General features: G+C 43.4%; 1 protein-coding gene across 2 annotated transcripts in view; it reads left to right on the forward strand.

Moving 5' to 3' along the window:
• rnf13 (ring finger protein 13) overlaps positions 1-23,397 on the forward strand; it is a 34,128-nt gene extending 10,731 nt beyond the window's left edge. For both annotated transcript variants that reach the window (XM_015970690.3, XM_054752274.2), the window contains exons 4-10: positions 3,366-3,488; positions 16,210-16,297; positions 18,285-18,375; positions 18,831-18,936; positions 19,130-19,223; positions 22,628-22,708; positions 22,881-23,397. In XM_015970690.3, coding sequence (XP_015826176.1) covers positions 3,366-3,488; positions 16,210-16,297; positions 18,285-18,375; positions 18,831-18,936; positions 19,130-19,223; positions 22,628-22,708; positions 22,881-23,245 — 948 coding nt within the window. In that variant the 3' untranslated portion in view covers positions 23,246-23,397. The remainder of the gene's footprint in view (positions 1-3,365; positions 3,489-16,209; positions 16,298-18,284; positions 18,376-18,830; positions 18,937-19,129; positions 19,224-22,627; positions 22,709-22,880) is intronic.
• The last annotated feature ends 799 nt before the right edge of the window (positions 23,398-24,196 follow it).

Below are 24,196 nucleotides of genomic sequence, written 5' to 3' on the forward strand. Positions count from 1 at the left end.
ATCTTGACGTTTACATCCAGGCTATTGTCTAATCGAGAAAAAGAAAAAAAAAACACCTGCTTTTAACAAAAATATGAGTCTCGTTTATCTTATTGATAGATTTAAACTCTTGTGTCCATAAAGCCGCGTGTGAAGTGACTGGGATGAGAATCAGCTCCTCTAAATCCGAGACCATGGTCTTGATTCGGAAAAGGGTAGAATGCCTTCTCCGGGTCAGGGACCAGGTCCTGCCTCAAGTGGAGGATTTAAGTATCTTGGGGTCTTGTTCGCGAGTGAGGGGAAAGTGGAGCGTGAGATCGATAAGTGAATTGGTGCTGCTTTTGCGGTGATGCGAGCGTTTTACCGGTCTGTTGTGGTAAAAAGAGAGCTGAGCCAGAAGGCAAAGCTTTCGATTTACCGGTCGATCTACGTTCCCCTCACCTATGGTTTATGTTTATTTATTTAGCAGATGCTTTTATCCAAAGCGACTTACAATTTATAACCTATAGGGCATGTTGTGATCTGTGGGGGAAACCGGAGTACCTGGAGGAAACCCACGCATGCATGGGGAGAACACACAACTCCACGCAGAAAGGCCGCAGCCGAGTTTCGAACCTGCAACCTTCGTGCTGCGAGGCAACAGTGCTAACAACTGCGCCACCATGTGGTCATGAGCTTTGGGTAGTGACCGTAAGAATGAGATCGCGAATACAAGCAGACAAAATTAGATTTCTCTGCAGGGTGTCTGCGCTCTCCCTTAGAGATAAGGTGAGAAGCTCAGTCATCCGGGAGGGGCTCAGAGTAGACCTGCTGCTCATTGAGAGGAGCCAGTTAGCTCGAGCATCTGGTTAGGATGCCTCCCTGGTGAGGTTTTCTGGCCATGTCTAACCGAGAGGAGACCCAAGGGTAGACCCAGGACATGTGGAGAGACGATGTCTCTCGGCTGGCCAGGGAACGCCTTGGGATTCCCCTGGAGGAGCTGGCCCAGGTAGCTGGGGAGAGGGAAGTCTGGGCCTCTCGGCTTAGGCTGCTGCCCCCGCAACCCGACTCCGGGTAAGCGGATAAAAATGGATGGATGACCATAAAATAAAACCAGCAGGATTGGACCATGTTTTGTAAGTCTCCATGCAAAACAAACATTTTCCACATAAAATGCAGCTTAGCTTTATATGAAATACATTAAAAAAAATTCCTAACATGGCCTGATTTTCTGACTTTATAAACATGTATTTTAAATATTTTAGCCAAAACGCTAAAGATTTAGCCCTGACTCTAAATGTAGACTCATTGAGTCTTAAAAAAAAGTCTGCAGGACTTTATAGACTAATCTCAGACCAGCACTCATCAAAGTAACTAGTGCCTTAACCTTTAAGAAGTTACCATATTTAATTATACATATTCAAATCACAGCATATCAAAAATAATTTAACTAACTGGAGCACGTCTCAGCTTTTCCTCCTCTAGATATTTTTTTTTTTGTTGCTTAGCAGGATCTTGTATCTGCATTCAGAGCCAGGAGAGTTCCAACAGAGGGCGCTCACGCAGCTAGTTTTAGCGTCATGAGGGGGAAGTGTGGCAGTGGCACAGTGATTTCAGCCAGCAGCCAGCAGCTGCTGCACTGGAGGCACACACAGGTGATGGCAGTGTTTCCTCACATTCCCTACCTCCACCCCCGATCAGGAGATGCTGCATAAGTCCACATCCTTTTACATTTGAGCAGCTAGAGACACACGTGTCTGCTGACAGGTCGGCCAGATGAACTTCCAGGAGATGAGTTTGCTGCGAGCTGATGTCGGGTTTATACATGTGACAGAAAGTGCTGACTCCTCAGCAGGAAGGGTCGGGTTTTAAAGCTACAGCTTTGTGTGAGACCAGGATCGATGCAGAGATGGAAATGGCAGCTGAGTCCCACCGCAGTCCACCCATCCTTTTCCTCGTCCCCATCTCTGAGACACATCGGTGTTGTTTACACTTGCACAAGTGGAGCAAAGCCTCTGAAACCTCATTCCCTTTTAATTGTGTAACGGCTTTTAAGACTAAATTAGAAAAGTGAAGTTTTTCTTTTCTGCTTAGTTTTATTCTATAGACCAAGCCTCCATATTTAGTTCTTATTAGTTGTGTTCTTAATCCCGTTTTCACTCTGCCGTTGGACTCCTCTCATTTCCCCCTATCTCATCATCTCTCAGTTCAAAGCAGCAGCTGGAAATGGAACCAAGAGCGGAAAGGAATGAAGATAGGAAATGCAGGGGTCAGAAGTTTTCAGGGAACTCTGAGAACAATAGCGTCCTTCATATCCGGTTCTGTTACACATGGAGAATCTCTTGAGTGTGTTTTTTGTGCATCATGCTTCTGTTACCATGTTTGATTGTTTTAACTGTGCCTTGTGTCAGGTTGTAGCAGCTGCTCTGTTTGTCAGCTTATGGGACAAATAGAGAAAGACAGAATGGAAAGTTTTTAAGAACAGGCTCAAGGCTCACCTTTTTGGCTTAGCTTTTAACTGATTACTTTTATTATCCATTATTTATTTATTTATTTATTGTTTTATTTATTTTACATGTTTTATTTAATCAGAGTTTTAATATCTTATAGAGATTCACCTTTTAGCTTAGCTCTTAACTGATTATTTTTATTACCGATTTATTCATTTTATTTATTTATCTTTATACGTTCTATTCTATAACAATTTTACCATCTTATATTTTAACCTTATTTCATCCTTTTCCAGTGTTTCCTCTGTGGGAGCACTCTGCCCCGGGGGCGGTGGTCGGCTGTGGCGGGCTGGGTGCTTACCGGGTGTGCCTGGGTGGAGGTGGGGGGTCTCCGCCCTCACTCCCCTGGGCCCCGTGTGTCGGTGCCTCGGCTGCTGCTGTGGATCTGCTGCTGTCCGGGCAGGTGGCTCCCCAACTTAGCTTGTCTGGTTCATCTGAGCTCAGCCCATTGTGTTCCATTTTTTTATCTTATGTCTATAAGTGTGTGTGTGTGTGTGTGTGTCAGATGATGAGTGTAATGGGGGATATTATTGTCATACTGCTTTTATATTTATGGGTAGGATGGGAATGTGGGGTCATTTTAATTTGTAAAGCACTTTGAGTTGCATTTATTGTATGAATTGTGCTTTATAAAAAAAGTTTGATTTGATTTGAGGAAAAGTGGCGCAGATTGAGGTGGCCGCTGTCTCTAAATACCCTTCTAGTTTAGTTTTTCTGTTTATATCTGTAGTAGATTTTTATCTGGGAGAAGGGAGGAGCAAAGATGACTCTTGTCAGATGGGTCATGGAGCTGGGATTGGGTGGGAATAAAATCATAACAATGTATAGATTTGATTAGATTATTTAACCTTTTTTGATGAATTAAAATTCTTATGTTCTTAAATGTCCTCCTCACAGGGCTTCCTGATTGGCGCTCGACCCGAAAATGCCTGCGTGCCGATCGAACCGCCTCCCAGGGACAACCTGACAGGCGCTTTCTTTGTGCTCATCAAACGATTTGACTGCAACTTTGACATGAAGGTACTTTTTCTGAACTGGATTGCTCCTGCTGAAAGTGGACCACACCCTAGATGGAGCACCCATGTGTGATCACAAGTTTACACCAGGAACATGGGACGCCAAACTCTTTATATGAACTTAAACACCAGGAAGCAACCACATTGTAGGTTATTGGCTGTGGATTTATAAAAATGTTAAGCTTTGTGACATCCTACACTCTTCTGTGTTGCTCTACAGTGCATTTAAGACAGCAGGGGTGTTTCTGAGTTAGCTTTTTCTGGAGCCTGTGGATCAACCAGTTGGAACAGAAAAACAGGAAGCAGCTATTTCCCTAAATACAATTTCCTGCTTGGTTGTGCAGCACACTTGGCCTGCTTCTCTTTCCTTTCCTGCTGTTTTTTTATGCTGAATAAAAAGAGTAAAAAAGTTGTGTCCACCTGAATAGTTAGCAAAGCAGTCAAAAGCTAAAGAAAAACGAGGCATTAGTGGAGCATCGGGCCCGGTGCTGAGACTAGTGAGGGCTGTTTGTGTGTGAGTGTGTGTCTGGAGCGGACGGCTTTGGAGGAAGAGATAGCTTACATGTTGACAGAGTAGAGCAAAAATAGAGGAGCGTAAAAAGTCAGGTCAATCAACAAAGAGAGAGAAAAATCCTTCTTTTTCTAGTTGAAGCCAGGTTGCTGGAAACAGCATTAGTCAATCCAGATTGGAATCTGGACCGAACTGGGTCACTGGCAGAGGCAGGTCTTTGGGGAACAGAACATTACTTTTTCATTTGTCACTTGTTTTGGTCAATAAAAGTCTGTGTGTTCCTTTAGAGAGAGGGGTGGTACGTAGTTGTAGCGATTGTAATGAATTAGTAGACCTACATTCGTTGAGTTGGGGGCTCATGTTGGCTCAGTACGTGTGGTTTATGTACATGTTGAGTTAGCTAATTTTTCATTTTAGTTGCAATCGTTGTAGTAAACAGCTAATAGCCACTGTTCTAAGCTGTGTGTTTCCACCGGACTCGGAGCGGCGGGCCTTGAGACATCCCAGAAATATAGTGTTGCGTTGCTCGGATAAATTTATGTTTATTGTTTGGCAGACCCTTTTATCCAAAGCGACGTACAATTTTAACCTATAGGGCATGTTGTGATCTGTTGTGATCTATGCGTCGGGTCTTTTTATTACCTGCTTCCAGAAGCTCAGTAAGTCAAACCCAGGAGCAGTTTAAAACGTTGCCAACTTTCAAAATAAAAGACACATACATATTTCCTATTGCTTAATTAGTTAAAATGAAAAATAAAAAATATCATTACCTGCTGTGACGCCTCCATCGCTATAAAATAAATTACAGAAAATAAACCACAGACCTTTTTAAAACATGCTCCTGTCTTTCTCCTTGTCTGTTATTGTGTGAAGTGTTGAAATTGCACGTGATTTTGTAATTCTCCTATAAATGTTGTGACCTTGCGGGACCAGCTATGTGGAACGCTGTTGCTGCCAATGCTTGTCAGGAAAACGTTCCTAATGAGAAGGACGCACTGCTGAGTTTGCTGGTAAAACGTACATTACGCGCCGCTTATGCATCTAGTGGAAAGCCGGTGTGAGACTCAGGATTTTTTTTAAATATTCCAAATTGCAGTAACATAAAAACAAGGACCCTTGACTCAACACGAGGAACCTGAGAACATTTTTGAGACATTTGAGGAACTTTTTTGCACATACCATTCAGTTTTTTCTCCAAATGTCATGTTGCTGGTTAACCTCTTAAATGTTGTTCTTTACTTTTTGCATTTGGTCTGAAACTTTTAATTGCTTTCATCTTGCTTCATTAACTTCATCGCTCCTTTCTTTTTCTCTGTGCTCTTTTTTCAGCTTGTTGATGTAACTCTGAAACAGCTACGTCCTTATAAGGCCTTACTGCATCACACACACGCACACGCACACGCACACGCACACACACACACACACACACACACACACACACACACACACACACACACACACACACACACACACACACACACACACACAAAGCTGGGATGTCTGCTGAACTGTTACTAGACTCCACATAGCCGTGTGTCAGACACACTTTCTGACCGGTGTGAGCTTTAACATTTACGATAAACTCCTCTTTTTCTTCTAGTTGTATTTTTATTTTGCTAACTCCATCTGGTCTCAGAAGCAGGATTTATGGTAATGCTGAGCAGGTGTGTGTGTGTGTGTGTGTGTATGTGTGTGAGTGTGTGCATACAAAGTAAAAATACCAAATGAGTGGTGTTTTTGTGTTTTTATGATTTACCCAGAACACATTCAGGCCTTTGCTTTTATTTTAGACTTGTCTGATAATTCACGTCTCTCTAAAACAGTTAAAGTAATAACTTCATGATTGAATCTTTATACTTTTTGGCCACATTCTGACCTTATTATTATACATCAGTACGACACATTTACCTATTATCACTCTTGAACGGAAATTTTCTGTTTAGTACAATTTTCCGTAATATGAAAAAATATAAAGTTATTGATAAAAGTGGGACAAATTGCTCTCCTCTGGAAGAAGTGGATGCTGTGTTGTTCTGGTTAAGATCTGCAGTTGTTTTTGAATGGATGGATTGTAATTTTTCTTCTTTTTCTTTTTCTTCTTCTCCAATTTTCTCTCCCAGTCTTCGTCTGTTTGGGAGGTCTGGTTCAGCCTATGCCCTAGAGATTGGTCATATCTACAGACATCACCACACACACATGTAGTGTGATCCTTCTTTTTGCTAAAAACAAACAAACACACACAATCTTTCTTTTTCCCCTGCCTGCAGGCTTTGTCTCTACATCGCTCTTCGCTCCTTTTCTTCTTATCCTGTCTGTCTCTTCTTAAATCTTCTTGGCCATCTTCTGAGCACACGTTGTCGCTGCCATGTGGCTGTCGACCTTTCAATCACACACACACACACACACACACACACACACACACACACACACACACACACACACACACACACACACACACACACACACACACACACACACACACACACACACACACACACACACACTCTGCACAAAAACTCCCCTTCCGTCTTCCCTCCCTCGCCTTTCAGCTGGGTTCTGTTCCCTCCAGAAGCTGCAGGGAAACAAAGGATTAATAGATTCCATCCTTTGAGTGAGAAGAAGCACTTGGTGTGCTGGGGTGTCGCCCCCAACATGCCCACATGGTGCCGATTCACTCTCGCTCACTCTTTCTCTCTCTCTCTCTTTCCCTCTCATATCCTTTTGCAGCCTCCTGCAGCTGTTGCATCTAGCTGTTAGCATCCAGTGAGAACCGACGCAGTTTTAATGGATCTGCAGCCATAATGGCCAATAAAACACACACTCACCCACTTAACCTTGCTTGAAGTGTTATTTCACGTCCCCCCATGGAGTGTGAGTGTGTGTTCACAAGTGTAGAGTTGTGATGAGAGATGGCACAAAGGGGGTTGCATGTCGAGGGGATGAAGGGGATCAATTTAAGAGATGTTATTAAGCATACTCACTCTTTGTGTGTGTGTGTGTGTGTGTGTGGGGGGGGGGGGGGTAGCATTCCTCTGCTGTTTGTTGAGAATCTCAAGAGAGTGAGGCTTTGCACTTCCTGTTTGGTGGGATTCTTTGACGTTTGGGGGCGCCCCTGTGGTGACCTGCCTGCCATGTTTGGAGAGTTGACAGGAAATTCAGGACCCCCCCCCCCCCTCTAAAATTTTTGCTTCTCATCCTTTTTTATAGATTTGCTGAGTGCCCATTTAACCTCCTGTTTTTGCCTTAGTCCCTCATGAACATCAGCACACAACGCTCACCTCCGCTGACACATGACATAGGAGGTGGATTTAATGCAACATGTCCATTCAGACTGAAGTTGTTTTAAAAAACATCAGATATGTATCTGATTCAGTACCACATGTGAAAGTGACCTGGATGGATTTGAAAAAATCGGATCTGTTCTGTTCAGACAAAAATAAAGATCAGTTATGGGTCATCTGTGGGGGAAAAAACCCAGCCTTAGTAACTGAACTAACGTACTATATGTCCAACCCTGTAGATATTGGGAGTAAAATTGAATCGTTACTTCTGACTCCTGTTTATTTTCTCTTGGTTAAATTAAATAGGATGACAGATGAAAATGACTAAATAAAAGTATGTAAACAAAGGAAATATTGAGTCAAGATGGGAGTCTGAAATGCAATATTTTAGCTTCATGAATAGTGGATTCTGTTTTTGTTTAAGCTGCTAACAGGTGCTTTTCTTCATTTTGGTAAGTAAGCTAGCTGTGTGCAACGCCTACAGTAAATAAAGCATTCAGCTAGTCTGACCTGTTTCCCTGACATGTTGATGCTTTTATCCGTTCTCGTAAAGGTTTTTTCTGTAGTTTTATGACAAGTTATCATTAGACCCTAACTGGAAGTGATCAGATCTAAGTAGAATTGAATCAAATTCACAACTAGGAACAACAAGTTGTTCGTTGATGCAACCAGTGTAAGGATGCAAAACTATTAGCGAGATAAAGGTCAGAGTCTCTTATATTACTGGAAGGTGTGGTGCTCTGAGGCTCCTGCTTCTTTAGTTTATTATCAGCGAATGATGCTTGTCTGCAGATTAGCAGGGAGTGGTACTTAAGCAAAGCCATATTTTCCCTGTAACAGGTGGGAAACGGTCCCGGCTGTCCGGTTCGAAAAGTCAGAGATTTTTCTTTCAGAAGCCGCAGACGGACTTGGTCAGGATTTTGGCTGAGTGGTAATTTCCCCTCTAACCTCGCCTACCTCTTCCTCTCAGTAAATGATTTTCATAGTGCAGTCTGTTTGTGCTGCAATGACCTATGGCCCTCAAGACACACACACACGCACACACAGGCTTCTGTCTGTGCTCAGACAACCATCTGGTTTCCTGCGCGCGCTAGCTCAGTCTTGTGACAGGGTATGACTACAGCCGACTGGATGTATGACTAACTCAAATGTGTGCGTTTAAGGAAAAAGCAGCAGCACACTAACTATATCTCTTGTGTTTTTGCATGTGTACTATGTCTTGTTCGGTTTGTTGTGACAATAAAGGGCTCAGCCTGCTCTCTTTGACCTCTGAGGGACATTAATTGCACATCAACACCCTGCAATCACAGATACTGTGTTCTGTTATATGGAAATACACAAATAGAAAGCTGGATTCAGATTTATTTACATAGATCAATCTGAAAATACTTTGTATCATAGCTCAAGTGTGTGCTAATTACTTCTACTTGTTTGAAAAGTTCCTTTGACACGCTCACTTGTATTGCAAGAATAGCAGCAGCACTTTGTTACGAGGATATGTGGCCCCTCCCTGCAGCTTTATTGACCTCTCTTATCTAATCATTCGTCTCTGGACCTTGAAAGTAAGACCCAACTGTGCTCAGTGCAGCATTCCTCTGAAACACCAAGGAGGGCGGGAAAGGAAAGGATTTGATGGGGTGTGGGTGTTTCTGAAGAAGCTGGTAGTTAGAGAGATGTAAATGTTGATGAGAGAAAAAGGAAGGATTTGATGGTTAAAGAAAAATAAAGGGAACATTTTGGAGTTTGGGAGTGTGATTAACAAAAGGGTGGCATGAAGAGAACCAAGGTGAGAGGGGAGGAGAGGTGAAAACGTGATCAAAGAGAAAAAAGGGCATAACCTGATCAGGAGGAGGAACTCAAACGTCACCTAAAGAACAACTGATTCTGCCATCTGATGAGAATGTGAAAAATACCTACACAATACAATACTTTACACAAGTCAAACCAGCTTTACATAAACTGAGAACTTCCACAGGCTAAAAAAACATGACAAGAAAAAAGTTTATTAAACAAGAAGAGCAAAAGAGAACAAGAAGTGTGTTTCAGCTGCAGGGCTGCATTAGGGGCCTTGGCAGAAGATGTGAGGATGCTGTAAACACACACACACATGCACAGCTGTGATTCAGCAGTAGTGATGCTATCAGCAGCCCCCTCCCACACACACACACACATACGCATCACATTGATCTTGTGTCATAAATAGAGCCAAAACAATCCAAACTCACATTTATTAACATTTAATGTCCTTACAAGTCGTCATCTTAGAGATAAAACACACAACTGCTGATCAGAACCGAGACGTGCTGCTCTGTTACGGTTAGATATTCAGCTCCGGTCCTAGACGTGTGCAGCTGTTGTACGCAGACCCAGATACATACACGAGGATGGAAAGGGCAGCGACTTGTGGTAGAAGCAACGCTGAAATACCTTGTTTACATTGTACGGCTGGCTGGAAACGTGCATCTGTTCCTGAGCAGCACTTTTCGTGAGATTACCACACGAGCCCACAGATTTACACCATGCTGAAAAAGCAGAGTCAACTGCTTTTGGCCTCCAGGCAGCAGCTACCTCTGTTCTGAAAAACAGGTTCTTAAAAGCAGGTGTTGACAGCCTGATTGCTTATTTAAATTTGTATTTACTGTCTGGCGCTGACATAGAAATAATAAATTAATAGATATTACAAAAATTACACAAACTAAGCAAAAAAGTTCATTTAATGTGTCTAAAATGACTTTTCCTTCAAAAATTGGATCAATCGTTCAGAGATGATTATAAATCTGTTATATTAAAAGCATCATGTTCTGTAGGTTGTGGTTGAGCAACGCTGTTCCCAAAATGTTTACCAGTGATGTATTTGTATTCATTTTTGGTGGCATCGGCTTTTGCGTTAGTGATTTTTTTTCTCTTTGTTCCCAGTTACGGTCATGTCTCATTTTCCGCCTCCTTCCTTCTGGTTCGGCTCAGGAATGCATAAAATGTTCTTATCTGTGCCCATTCAAACACAAGGTTGAGCCGGCGGTAGAGGTTAAATTCCTCCGCAGATCCCAGACACCACATACTGGCATCCAGATGGCTTCCGAACAAGAACGGATTCCTATTTTACCCGTAAACTCCTTCAGAGACCTGTTGTACCAGGCTTTTTCCACACGTGACTTGTGTCTTTACCAGGTAGTATAAAGGATAATCTGTGGCAATCAGGCAAAGTTTCTAATTATATTCAGTTATGTTTTAATCACATAAACGTCAAAAAATGTGAAAATATCAGAAGCCCGACTAGATTTACTGTTTAAATCTTCTTTCTAGTGTTTTATTTGCATTGCTGGACCATGGCATCTGCTCTACCCACAATGCAACACATCCTCAGCCAGCCAGGCAGGAGAGCAGTATTATTCTTACGTGACTCTCTGTGTCTTAAAGCCATACAAGCCTCAACGAAGCCTGGGGTGAACCTCCTTCTGCCCAGGTCTTCCTCATTTTTAAGCTCAAAGTCATCATGTAGGATCCAAATCTGCCAGTTTGCTCTCACGTTACTGTTCTTGATCATTTGTCATCTGTCATAAGAATTAATCTGAGCACATGACAGGAATCTTTGAGAAAACAAGGCCTGGTTCACACAGCAAGATAATAAGGTGTTTGTCCTGAGTCGCCCTTTCCAAGAGGCTGAAGGATGCCCCTGATTACCGTTATGGCTCTAAAACAATTTTATCAGATATTCCTGCTAGATCTGGGTATCGATTCAGATTTCAAGAATCAATTTGATTCCAGTTCTCTAGAGTTAGAATTGATTATCATGATCTAGTCCAATCTGTCCATTTCCATTCTGAAATGGGTCAGTTCCCTTAATAATATGCCTGTAATTCAATCAACACAGGGTGAGTCCCAGTTCACCGGGGGAGACTGAATTAACCCTTTTAGACTGTAAAAAGGTGTAAAAAGGCCCAACTGTGTTAAACAATTAAATAACTTTTTGGACTTACGAATTGATTCAATTAGGTTTGGGGATTTTTTAATAAAAATCAATTCAGAGTTGATTTTTCAAAAACTGATGTTTTCAACACATCACTAACTCCTGCCAGGTGTGGTGTGTTGTTTGCTCAGGTCTGCTTGGAAAGCCATCATGCCAACTCCAAACATAAATAACAAATATTCAACATCTTGATTGTCTTGGCCCAATGTCATAGAGTTTGTAGTTTACCCACAAGGACAAATGTTCTGCAGCCTGTTGAATGTGACATGTAGCCAATCAGAAAGCAAGGTAAGAAAAGCACCCTTAAAAAATGCTTAAATTAGATTTTTCATAATTAAGGCCTTACAAATCCATAAAAATGACTAGTTATTCTTAAATGCGGAGTCCAAAGCTCTTACAAATAGCACAGAGCCAGTAAACAAGATTTCTTTTTTTCATCTGACGATCTCAATTAAGAATTTCATCATTTGTAATTGGTGTTTTGAGGTTTTGTGAATGAGACTGACATGAGAGGAACTACTACGATTCTTCTGGCTTCCGTAAACCTGCAGACAGGCCACGTCTGAGCATCGAGTCGTACAGCGTGAGAACACAACTAGTGAGCTTTGCTCTGCAAGGAAGTCATACAGCGCAATTTTTTTCCCACACAGAGTTGTTAAAGCTGCTATTTGGAAAACAATTAGCTTAAAAATGTTTTTCATGCAACATTCTAACATAGCTATGAATATATTGTGAGGATAAAAAACAAAAGAATTAATGAATTGGTTCTTTCACATTTGTCTAAAAACCTCCGCCAACAGTGAGCCTAAGTCTCCTCCCTTTGCGGTCAGCTCACGGGTCCCCAGAAGAACGAAAAAATGAATGCAAGTCAACGGGGCTAAAAGAGCTTTTTTCTAATCTGCTTTGCTTTAGACCCTGGATCACACCTATGTTGTACTGTAATTTCAATGAAAACCAATGATGGGTGTTTCGACTATGCCCGTCACGTACTTTGAGATTTATCGACTTGTAAAAGTTCGTAATTAGCATGACTACACATTAGATATCGGCACGTCGCATATACGACGTCACCACAGAATCTCTTCTCCTCTAGCGTAGCTGCTACTTACCACATGGCCACATTTATGGTGGGGTTTTTCCTCCTGAAGGAAGGATTTAAGTTCGCTAAACTTACAGCCATTTTCCTCTTGTTTTTCTCCATGTATGGTTTGATGACGTCACTTTTGTGAAGCATATTTGTAGTCCTGGACTTATTGTCATACAAACCTAAAATAACGTTTCCCCCGTTCACGAATAAGAGAGTTCTTGGTATCAAAAGGCACATTTAAAATTCACGGACATCATGTGAAATCCATGGCACATAACAAGTGGAATTAGAAAAAAACGTTTTAGCCCCGTTGACTTGCATTCCTTTTACCGTTCTTCCGGGGACCCATGGTCCAGAAGAAGATGAGCGTGACTTATAACACATTTTGGACCCAAAGCAACTATTGGACCCTCTGGTTGTCAGTCTGAGAGATTCGTGGCACAATAATGTCTGAGAAGGAGAAACAGCTGGCTGCTACCACATCAGCTTTAGAACAAACAACCAGAGTCCCACAAAGAAAAACACCGTTTGAAATCATGGACAACAAAAGACATTTGGACGCAGAAACCAGCGACCGGTCTTTAGGGCCATCTTGTTTCCTTCAGCATCGCAGGTTTCTGGTTGCGGCGGAAGCGCGTCTCAGGGAAGATACTCGAGGGGAGGGGTGAGTGTTCCGTGACCGTGCTTGTGTTTAGAACCTAGCTTGTTCTGTAGATGTGCTACAGCAGCTTTAAATTCATAGCTCCGTTAGAAAAATAGTCAATGAAGTGTTTTCTTCAGGACACGCACAGACGCACACCCAGACAAAGTGTGTTGTGCGTCACTCGTCCAGACATGCACACAGTGGCCGTTGATGTCTCCTCACAAAGCATACTCACAGGCAAACACATGGGATAACAATGCTGCAGCTCATGCACACACTGCTTCACGTATGCTTGTGCATAAAATCACAGCGACAGGGAGCAGACAAAAGACGGCACTGTTCCTTAAAAAATGACGTGCATGCACAATATTCACACTCACAGGTCTAAATAGATTTTCTCACATCGCTGTTGAGGACAAAGAGTCTGCTAGGCGCGCGTGCACACACACACACACACACACACACACACACACACACACACACACACACACACACACTGATTTCCCAGGTTACTTTTAGCAACTTCTTTTATTTCACATCACTTGTGTTTTATTGTGTGCCTCAAACAATGCAGATTTCTCCCTTTGTTCTTGGTTGATAGAGTCGACACAGGCTCATATCCTTCTCGCTTTCACGCCCGGGTTCTGGGTGTTAATTTACCCCAGGAAGCTGGCACATGCTCTGAGTCATGATTAACATCACTCTATTTCGTCGTTTCAGGTGCCAGAATCTAAAATCAGATCACCTCTTGCATCATTCATGGCTGAATATTAGGGTTAAGGTTAGCGTTAGTATGATGACTTGAAGTTTAACTTGTTTGGTCCCAACTCCAATCCTGCATGTGGAGGAAACCAGAACCCAGGCTTGGCCCTGGTAGTAGAATGGCGATGGCAGCATCGTCCTGGGAGGGCGTTTGTCTTTGGCAGGCACCAAAACTTTTTTTCTCCAAGGGTTTTTTGGGTTCAGAGAGTATTGCCTGAAGCAAACTGCCTAACAAACACAGGATTGTTTCAGGGAAACCAGAAGAGCTGAACCAACCACTTATGTCACAAAAGAATCAGAGAAATTTCCCCAAAACAAGCGCTAAGTGGCATGCCTATGGGGTCATTCCTGAGGGATCTGAACAACTCTTTTCAGTTGTTAAAGAGGAAGACACTTCTCCATTTGTGATATATTTTTAAATGATGCATTTGTTACTAAAATAGCATAAAAAGCCTGTTTAAACAAGCTTCAGTATAGCTGTAGACATGTTTGGTTTTAATCTCAGCTAAATAAACTTAGATTACTAGAACCACATTCCCAGTTTTGAAATAACCACTTCTGTTAATCCGTTTTTTTCTTCTCCTGTTTCACAAAGATGTACAGTCCAGCATTTATGTCTTTGTGTAAAAACATACAATGATTCATTCTTGGGTGATAGTGTCACATCCTTTTTCCTTCATCACATCTGCTGACTGATTCGCCACAACAATGGCTAACAGGAAACCGCTAACTTATTGTCACAGCATCAACAACGGCCTCACAGGTGTGATGCAGCACGTGTTTGGCTTTGCAGGAAAGTCCATTTAGCTCGTTTTAAATGCTTTCAACAAGTCCTTAAATACTCACCCAGTATTTGAAATGGCATGTTCTGTGAAAACACTGTGAAACCAGCAAATAAATTCCTAAAACGTAATCATCTCTTTTCATTTAGAGGAAAAATCTCCCCTGGTCCCTGGTTTCAGAATGAGTGTTGACGTCCCACTTGCCTTTTAGTCAACGGGACATTAGGGACATGGGAATTATTCTTTCTTTGTGCATGTTGATTCCTCTTTATTCACATTCCCTGTTGATGTGCAGTATTTGCTTCCAAATATCCTGCATAGCAGCAGTCAAACAAAAACTTGTAGTTTCACCTTTCAAACGTCTTCCATATGTTTAAGATATTTATATATGTCAGTGGCTTTAATGTTTGTTTTTTTATTCAGTAGGCTATGAATTTCAGTTGATTGTCTACTGATTATCAGGTCTCAACATCTAGGGGCGACGGTGGCACAGGAGTTAAGTGCTCGCCCCGTAATCTGAAGGTTGCAAATTCGACCGGTGGAGCCTGTGTACGGGCGCCAAATACAGGCCATTTGTAAAACTGTAAAGATTTACTTAAAGGTGTGATTCACTTGTTTAATTGACACATTTGTAGTTGTCTCTAGTACAAATGAAGGCCTTGTAAGTTACTCTGGGTACAAAAAGCCCTGGTGCACCTGTTTCAGGATCTAGAAGACTGCCAGATCAGAGGAGAGCTTCATATGGCAGGATTTGGAGTCTTACTTCCTGATATTTGGACATCTCACCTCTGATTGGCTGAAAACAATGCGACTCTACTGCTATCTCTGTTTGCTCTGCAACATTGATGTTTTAGCTCCACAAATAACACAAGCCTGAAGGAGTTTTGCCATGTGGTGGAGTTGCTAATGCTAACGGTTAGCTACTACTAGGCCGAGATGTTCTCTGCTGATTCCTGGCAATTCCATCGCAAGTCAAGATGGGCAAGTTCATGAATGTTAGCGACAATGTGTTGTCTCACTGTCAGGCTTTTCAAATCCTAGCGATTCACCATCTATTTTCAATTGGATGCTAATGCAGGAGATAGGTGTAGGAGACTTTTCATGTTCAGCCTGCATGAAAAACTCAAAATAACCAATGATAATTAGAAAAACTAATAATAAATGGTTCTTCAGTGAACCACACCTTGGTTATATTGAAATCGCCTCATTTTTAGATCACACAGTGGTTTTCAAACTTGGTGCCAGCTTATCCATTTATTTCAATCAATCAATCAAAGCTTTATTTATAAAGCGTCTTCCGCGGCCCTGTCGGGAAGCCCAAGGCGCCTATTTGAGGTCATATCTGGGAACAGTGAAAGTGTAGACATTGTGGTAGGTTTATGCAACAGTTTAAACACCTGAGTACATACAAAATACACACAGACTGAGCGGGATTATAATGGAAACACGATTACTAGACACTCTTTGTGTTTTAGAAAGCTTTTAAAGACTTGTCTCTTTGATCTCACTTTTAAATTATTTTAGATTTCCCCTTTTCCTGTTTTTTATTTTTGTTGTTGTGAAGCACTTTGTGATTCCCATCTGTGAAAGGTGCTACATAAAGAAATAACCATTTCTTTCTAGCCGACGTCCAACTTTCTTGTTCATAGGTCACATCTGATTTGAGTCTACTAATATTTGATCTTTCCTCAGGTCCTCAATGCTCAAAAAGCTGGCTACAAGGCAGCTGTTGTTTATAATGTGGACTCGGAGGACCTGATCAGCATGGCTTCCAATGACCGTAAGTCCCCGTCCCTTCACACCACATAACCAGCTAATTAGAAACATTTATCATTGCATCTCTTTGGATTTCTTCAGTGGAAATGCATTTGAAGTCACAGCATGTTATGTAAGGGTAAACTATTCTTCAGCCCTGCAGCAGCAGCCTGGATGGACCCAGGATTCAGGTTTACTTTAGTCCTGATTGGGTGTACTCCTCCTCAGCCAGTGTCCCCACTCACAGCAGGTGCTGATTGTCCATTTAAACCAGTTAATTGGTTTTAACCAACTGATTTTAAAGATGGTGGCAGGAGAATCTCATCTCCTCTTTATGTGGATGATGTGGTCCTCCTAGCTTCATCAGGCTCTGACCTACAGCTCTTGCTGGGGAGGTTCGCAGCCGAGTATGAAGTGGCTGGGATGAGGATCAGCACCTCCAAGTCTGAGACCATGGTTCTCGACCGGAAAGGGGCGGCTTGCCAACTCCGGGTCGGGAGAGAGGTCCTGCCTCAAGTGGAGGAGTTCAAGTATCTCGGGGTGTCGTTCACGAGTGAGGGAAGGAGGGAGCGAGAGATCGACAGGCGGATTGGAGCAGCGTCTGGTGAAGGAGCTGAGCCCGAAAGCAAGGCTCTCGATTTATCAGTTGATCTACCGCCCAGTCCTCACCTATGGTCATGAGCTTTGGGTAATGACCGAAAGAACAAGATCACGGATACAAGCGGCCAAAATTAGTTTTCTCCGCTGGGTGGCTGGGCTCAGCCTTAAGCCTGGTTTATGCTTCTCCGTCAGCTCCGCAAGGGACAGACACGCACGGATTGATGGAAGCATTTTGCTCTCATACTTCTCCGTCTCCTGGAGAGTGTTGCAAAGCAATTGCCCGGCAGGACAACAGAGGGCGTAGAGCTGTTCTGTGGTATCCTGTCATGTATCGGTCCAAGATCGTGTGTTTATATTGTGTTTTTTGTGTATATAAGAGACTTTTAACACGGACATATTTGTCTCTCATTCTCCCACCTCTTCATGCGCTCCCCACCTCTAAACCCACGTTTCCTATCATTTCCGTCCACAAATAAAACGCTTGCTGCACATCTTTTCACTCCTCCAGTCACGGGAGGATGAAACGTTCATATTTTTAGAGTTTTTTCGCGAGGTATTCTTCAAGCTTCTCCGTGTCTGCCGCTAGTTATCCTCGGCTCTCTTTGCAATGGCGGCACTGTAAACAACAGCGGCATCCTGACCAATCACAAGCTTGCGTAATCCGTCTCGTTCGACGGATGTTTAAAAAAGTGGGCTCGACTCCGTACGTACTTGCGTGCCTGCCGGAGCCCTACGCAAGGACGGATAATGGCGTTGCGTGTCTCCGCACTGACGCAGACGGAGAAGCATAAATCAGGCTTTAGGGATAGGGTGAGGAGCTCAGACATTCGGGAGAGGCTTGGAGTAGAGTTGCTGCTCCTCCATATCGAGAGGAATTAGTTGAGGTGGTTTGGGCATCTTATTAAGATGCCTCCTGGACGCCTCCCCAGGGAGTTGTTTCAGGCATGTCCTGCCGGCAGGAGGCCCCCTGGTCGACCCAGGACATGTTGGAAAAAGTACATCTCCGAACTGGCCCAGAAACGCATTGGGGTCCTACCGGAGGAGCTGGTGGAGGTGGCCGGAGAGAGGACGGTCTGGAGTTTCCTAGTTGGGATGCTGCCCTCACGACCCGGACCCGGGTAGACAGAAGAAGACGAGACGAGATTTTAAAGACATCCGTTTGAGAACTATAATCGTAAACCTTCTTAACAAGTGTGACACCATTTCACTCAGTTCGTTTTGCTAAAATGTTTATTTTCAATCTTAGCTCTTTAGATCACTTTGAGATTTTATCTTCAAAATGCTACATTTTACTCTGAATAAAACATTATTCAGTTTCATTAGAAATGCTTAACAAAATGTGTTTTAGGGGAATTTCTTTAACAGTAAATGATGTAATTATTGTATGCTTGTCGTGTTCCTGCTCTTTCTAGTGGATGTGGTGAAGCAGATCGTTATTCCCTCTGTGTTTGTGGGTGAGGAGACTGCCAATACTCTGAAAGATGACTACATGTATGACAAGGGGTGAGTCTAAACCCCATTTGTTAGATTTTCTTTGACCTTCAGTTCAGGTAGAAACCATTTTCTGCTAATCTCTGAATGTTTTGTAAAGCCTCGTACTCGGGCACGTCTTGGTTAGCTTTGAGAGCATCGCTCTGAAATCTGCCGAGGACGGGAGCTAGCTTAAGCCGCTGTTGTGCGAATGTAATCTTTTTAAAAGGAAAGCCTCCATGTGGGCGCAGAAGTCTGAATTTAAAACAAGGTGTTTGTTATGTGTCCTCACACCTGAGGGTTACCATTCTTAGCACTGAGGATGCAGAGGGAGGTTTAATACATGTCATTATGTGACTGTCACCATGTTAAACAACAGGAAGGTGAAAAATCCTTTAAGTGCTGCCTTGATGCGTGGCTCGTTATCACTTTATAACGTCTGTGTGAAATGCATCCTCCATCTGAAAATGCTCTCGCTGTGTGACCAGGGGACACGTGGTCCTCGTCCCAGACTTCAGCCTGCCTCTGGAGTACTACCTAATCCCCTTCCTCATCATCGTGGGAATCTGCCTCATCCTCATTGTTGTCTTTATGGTAGGCATATTCAGGGTATTTTATATTTTCTAACCCAGTCTTTCCCTAAATAAGAAAATGTAAACACAATTTTAAAATTTTTACTTCTTGTAAAAAAAAAAAAAAAAATTAAAAAATTAACGTCCAGGCTGGATTAAAAACATTCCCTTTTCCTTGGTTTTTGAGATCCGTTTTCTTTTTCTTTTAAAACCAGATCACCAAGTTTGTCCAGGACCGCCGCAGAGCTCGGAGGAGCCGCCTGCGCAAAGATCAGTTGAAGAAACTTCCCATCCACAAGTACAAGAAAGGTGGGGAAGTGGCCGTGGGTGTCACAGTTTAAAACCATACGGGTGAAATGTGGAGGCGTAACTGTTGTTGTAACTTTAACATCAGAACTGCGCTTCAGTGGAGCCAGAGTCTGACTTTAGTAGAGGGCACAACAGCGATAAGATGGTCTGGGATCGGTTAGCCGTGTCTGCCGCTTTCACCTGCTCACAAACGTCTTCCTCTCACATGATCCAAGTCGGAACAGAAACGTAATCCATGTATTATGACACATCATTCCTCTGAGGAGCACTGCACCTTGGTGCTAATCGGATTAATACGGACTTGATTTTTCCACCGAGCCACACCACGGCGGATTACAGGCTGGACACATGACTGGTGATCTGGAATGTGGTGTGTTGTCTGTTTGTCAGGAGAGCAGCTTCTGCAGCTTTTTGTTTGAAGGAATTGTTCCAACCTCCTCTTTAAATACTCTAGTGAATAAACTGCATGTCTCCATACCGATTATAAATCCTTCCTTTTAGAGGGGTTTCGTGCCAGCTGTGTGTCCTGCAGCAGCTGGATTTTGCAGCTTCTAACTGTAGTCAGCTGTTCAGGGAAACACTAGGAAGCTTTGGGGAGAATGGGTGGTGCATCATAAGTACCCACCGCTCAAAGCTGCAAACTGAGCAAATAGTGAGCCAAGCTACTCCTCCCTGGCTGGCGGTTTTTTGGTTAGCAGCACGCTAGCTAAAAGCAATCCACCGTGTTTGAAGTTTCTGACTCAGGGGTTCCACGAGGCTTCTGCAGTCAACTTTAGCCCTCCACATGGCTGAGTCAGAGCCACACAGGAAGGGGACGCCAACTCTCTATGTGATCACCTTTTAAAGCCCTGTGAGCGATGCAGAGCTGGCAAGGAACCAATTGTCCTGATTTGAATCAGACTCTACGTTTGCTGTTTAGAAGTTGTGCTGTTATGGAGTCCTTCCTCTGTGTGAGAGAGAGTGAAGATGTGACTAATAACATGAATTAAACAGATCTGTGTTCCTCTAGCCATTTAAAGGAAACATGCACCAGTTTTGTACTTAAACTCAGTTCTGATTATGAGCTCTATTAGGGATAAAACAGCTGTGTCTGTCTGTGTGTGTATGTGTGTGTGTGTGCGTGCTGCGGAGGGTTTGAAGGATTTCTAACTGTGCCCCTGGCTTTAGTTTCTGCAGTTAACGCTGAGTTTGGACTCCAGGGGCTCTAAACAAAGGCAGCAGCAGTGACCAGAAGCACTGAGATAATGTGTCCATGTTGATTTTAGAGCTGTGATTTGTTCCCTCCTGCAAAGTTGCTGCAGAGGTGTTTGTGAGTTCTGAAATGAAAAATCACGTTTTCTTGCCAGTGCTTTTGTTCTGGCATGATGCCTTCCTGTTGATGAGCATTTCTTGCCACCTTCTCAGGTTATTTAATATTATTTTCACACAATTCTGCTGCAGTTGTTGAACACATTTATTCAGCTGAACATCTGAATGTTCGTTTTACTCTCTCTAACCAAGCTTTTGTGATGATCTCTGGTTGGAGTGATGTGAAACACCAAACTTCATATGTAACGTAAAAGGGCGCGTGTCTGTACGATCAATGCACAACACTAATAAAAACCACGCTACCTGTGTGATTCTGACAGGAGATCTGTGTCAGTGTGTGCAGGGTTATATAATAATGTAGGAGCGCCGCTGCTCTCCCGTTGACTTGACTTGTGCTCAGCGTTCATTACAGAGCGTTACATCATCCCCCGCATCAACGGCAAACCTGGTGGAGTACATGGTTTCAGGCTCTTGGACACACTCACAGGACCTAGCCTCGTCTTTGACCTCTGACCTCGGGGACATTCCTACCCCCCCTTCAGCAGACCCACGGAAGACAGAGCAGCTGCTGTGTGTGTGTGTGCGCGCGCGCGTGTAGCATGTCGATGTCTGCACAGAGGGACTCTCTCTCTGGCCTCGCTGCCAGTCGGCCTTGTCTGGTTGGCTCAGGCTGTGTCAGACTGTAGGTGATTTTTCTTTTTTTTCCCCTCCTCCTTAGACGCAGTTTTTCGGTCACACACACTTTCATTCGCTCGCTCCAACTCTGCTAAACACATTCATCGCTCATCCGAAGTTCAGTGGGCCAGCGTTGTTCCTCTTGAGAGCCAAAAGGATTCTGGCATCCAGGATGAAAAATGAAAACGAGGGGGGAGCCGCACTGATTTCTCACAGCTATGAATGTGAAGGCAAGAGATTACCGTCGCCAGATAGGATTCTGGTGTTGTTGCGTGATCAAAATACAAAAAATAAAAGATAACTAATTAAAATTGGACTCGGTAGCTTCTGCTTTTTGTGTTTGAACTGAAGTCACAGCAAATAAACGAACGTGAGACACCGGAGATGGGAGGAACCTCCACAGCAGCTTGTGTGATCAGGCTAAGTGGGGACCAGTGTGAATTATGCTTTGCAGCAGAGTTCTGCACTCAGTGATTCTCCTTTGAAGGAATTACTTTGTTTATAACATTTATTTAGTGTTCACGGAACACAGAAAGCAGTTTTCCCGGATTTCCCGCCCTCCCTTACCGCGTCAAAACACCCCGCCTCACTGGGGAGGGCGCTGGACTGCTTTAGAAAAGAGTTGGGTCAAAGATTATCAGGGTGACGACTGCATCCATCTTTGGGACACGTGAAACCAGAGCTGCAGCAGTAAAGAGGAAGAACGGGTTTGGCGTGTTTTGTTTAGTTGCTGATGCTCAGAGAGAGAAGGAAGAGAGAGGAGAGAGCAGAGGAGGTGGGGGTTTCGGTGCGACTCCCCTTCCTTATACGGTCACATGCAGCTTTGGCACAGATACAGAAAGTCCAGTCAGGGAAAACATATTCTTTTAAAGCTTACATAAACACTCCGAGCCACAGCCTCCCTCCCTCCCACCCACACCCTCCTCCCTGCAGCCATGCCGGGGGAAGAGGATGGGACAGAAGAACGCTGAGGAATTTGAAAGGGAGTACGTAGATTAATTCCTGAGCTTTCAGTGCAGTGAAGGACTTTGCACCTCCTATTACATCAGGAAATGCGATGCTGGCAGCTAAAAGGCTGCTCTGTCTGCAGACCGGGGGACAGGTCTGGATGGGTGGGACAGCCAGTGGGTTCAGAGACATATTTGGACAAAGAATTGAAGGAAATCAGACTCACAAGGCTGTGGCGATCCTCATTTCCTTACACATCATGAAGCTACCCAATCCCAGCAGCAAAAATGTTTCAGTCAGCTATTGACGTGATGTGAATAGGAACATTTACCGTTTCCTGTCAAAGTTTAATAAAGTGATCAGATATGTTCCAGTCAGAAACTTCTTGTTTTCAGTTTGTAATGTTAGATTTTAGCAGAGAAATAAAATGTGTTTGTTTAACAGCTCAATTCTAAACATGTACTGTGTTTTAGGAGATAACTACGATGTGTGTGCCATCTGTCTGGATGAATACGAAGGAGGAGATAAACTCAGAGTCCTGCCTTGTTCTCACGGTGAGCCTTCTGCAGGCATGAACTTTAAATCACATCGGCTCTAACGTTAAAACTAATGCATAGAGCTGAAAAGGTGTGATCAGATCTGGATACTGTTATAAAATATTTAAAAGTGCCTTTTTTGTTTATTTGAATTCCAACAAATGTCTTAAAATGTCTGTGTTGTTTCTAGCCTACCACAGCAAGTGTGTGGACCCCTGGCTGACCAAAACCAAGAAAACATGTCCCGTGTGCAAGCAGAAGGTGGTCCCCTCTCAGGGCGATTCCGAGTCTGACTCAGAAGAGGGGGACAGCGGCCCCGATGAGAACGAGGTGTCGGAGAGCACGCCGCTGCTTCGCTCCCTGGCCTCCACCAGCGCTCACTCCTTCGGCACCATGTCGGGAGCGTCGCACTCAGAGCGAGACCAGGATTCCTCAGAGTACGAGGATGAGCTGGACAGCAGTGACCGTGAGGAGGAGGTTACGGTGGAGACTGTGGTGGTCCAGATGCAGCAGCCATGCTCCGAGGACCATGAGCAAGACTTGCCCCGAGCTTGACAGATGTGCTACATCAGTCACCTATGCCTGACCTTCCCCCACCTCACAGCTGTAGACTTCAGTTGGGGGGGGGGGGGGGGGTGCAAAACTGGTTCATGGTCCCAGTTCTTGGTCTTTTTTTTTTTTGGTAAGAGTTTAAAGTTTCACGGTTCATAGAGCAAAGTGGCAGCATCAGGAGGCTCCTCAGCAGATCTGATTCTGAACCAACCAAAGGAGCTTGAGTTCCACACACGTCCAGTAGAAGCACCGTCTGTATATAAGCAACATGTTGTCTTCTGTCCTTAAGGTGAATGATGTAGATACAGGCCCATGCCTCAGCTCCATTTGAAGCTTTAGGCAGTTAAAGCTGCAGCAATGCATTAGAAAGTGCTTCACTTGTTTTGTGCCACAGCTCGTTAGCTGCGAGCGCCATTGGAAGTGAAACCCAAGGAAGTTGTGTGAAAACTTGCTGAATGTGCATTTTCACGAGGCAATCACATGAAAGAGTGGATTAAATTCGTGGTAAACTTCTGCTGACTTAACACTCAATTACCGGTTGATGTAACAGGCATTTAAATATTCTCGTGTAAGTTTGCGAATGCCGTTTTATTTTTAAACTGCTTTTGTTATCAATCGTTGCCTTCTGTTTTTCCTGTTCTTAGAACAAACCACTTCAGTACAAGGAAACAATTTCTTAAGGTTTTACTTTGTTTATAAACACATTTCAGCCAGTTTGTTACATGTGAGTTAACGAAGGACCTTAGTCCAAAAATGTCACGAATCATGCTTTTATAGTTCAAATTAAACCGCAAGATCCTGTTTATTTTGGTTATTTAATGTTGCTCATTTTCTGCCTGCTGTTGTACATGATCAAATAAAGGGATGTCTGATCCCACTTAGATACGTGACTTCATATCATGATCTGCTTTAGTTTGTTTTCAGTCCAATTTTTGGACCTAAAAACAAGATGCT

This window comes from Nothobranchius furzeri, chromosome 8, assembly GCF_043380555.1.
Source record: "Nothobranchius furzeri strain GRZ-AD chromosome 8, NfurGRZ-RIMD1, whole genome shotgun sequence".
Taxonomy (NCBI): Eukaryota; Metazoa; Chordata; class Actinopteri; order Cyprinodontiformes; family Nothobranchiidae; genus Nothobranchius; species Nothobranchius furzeri.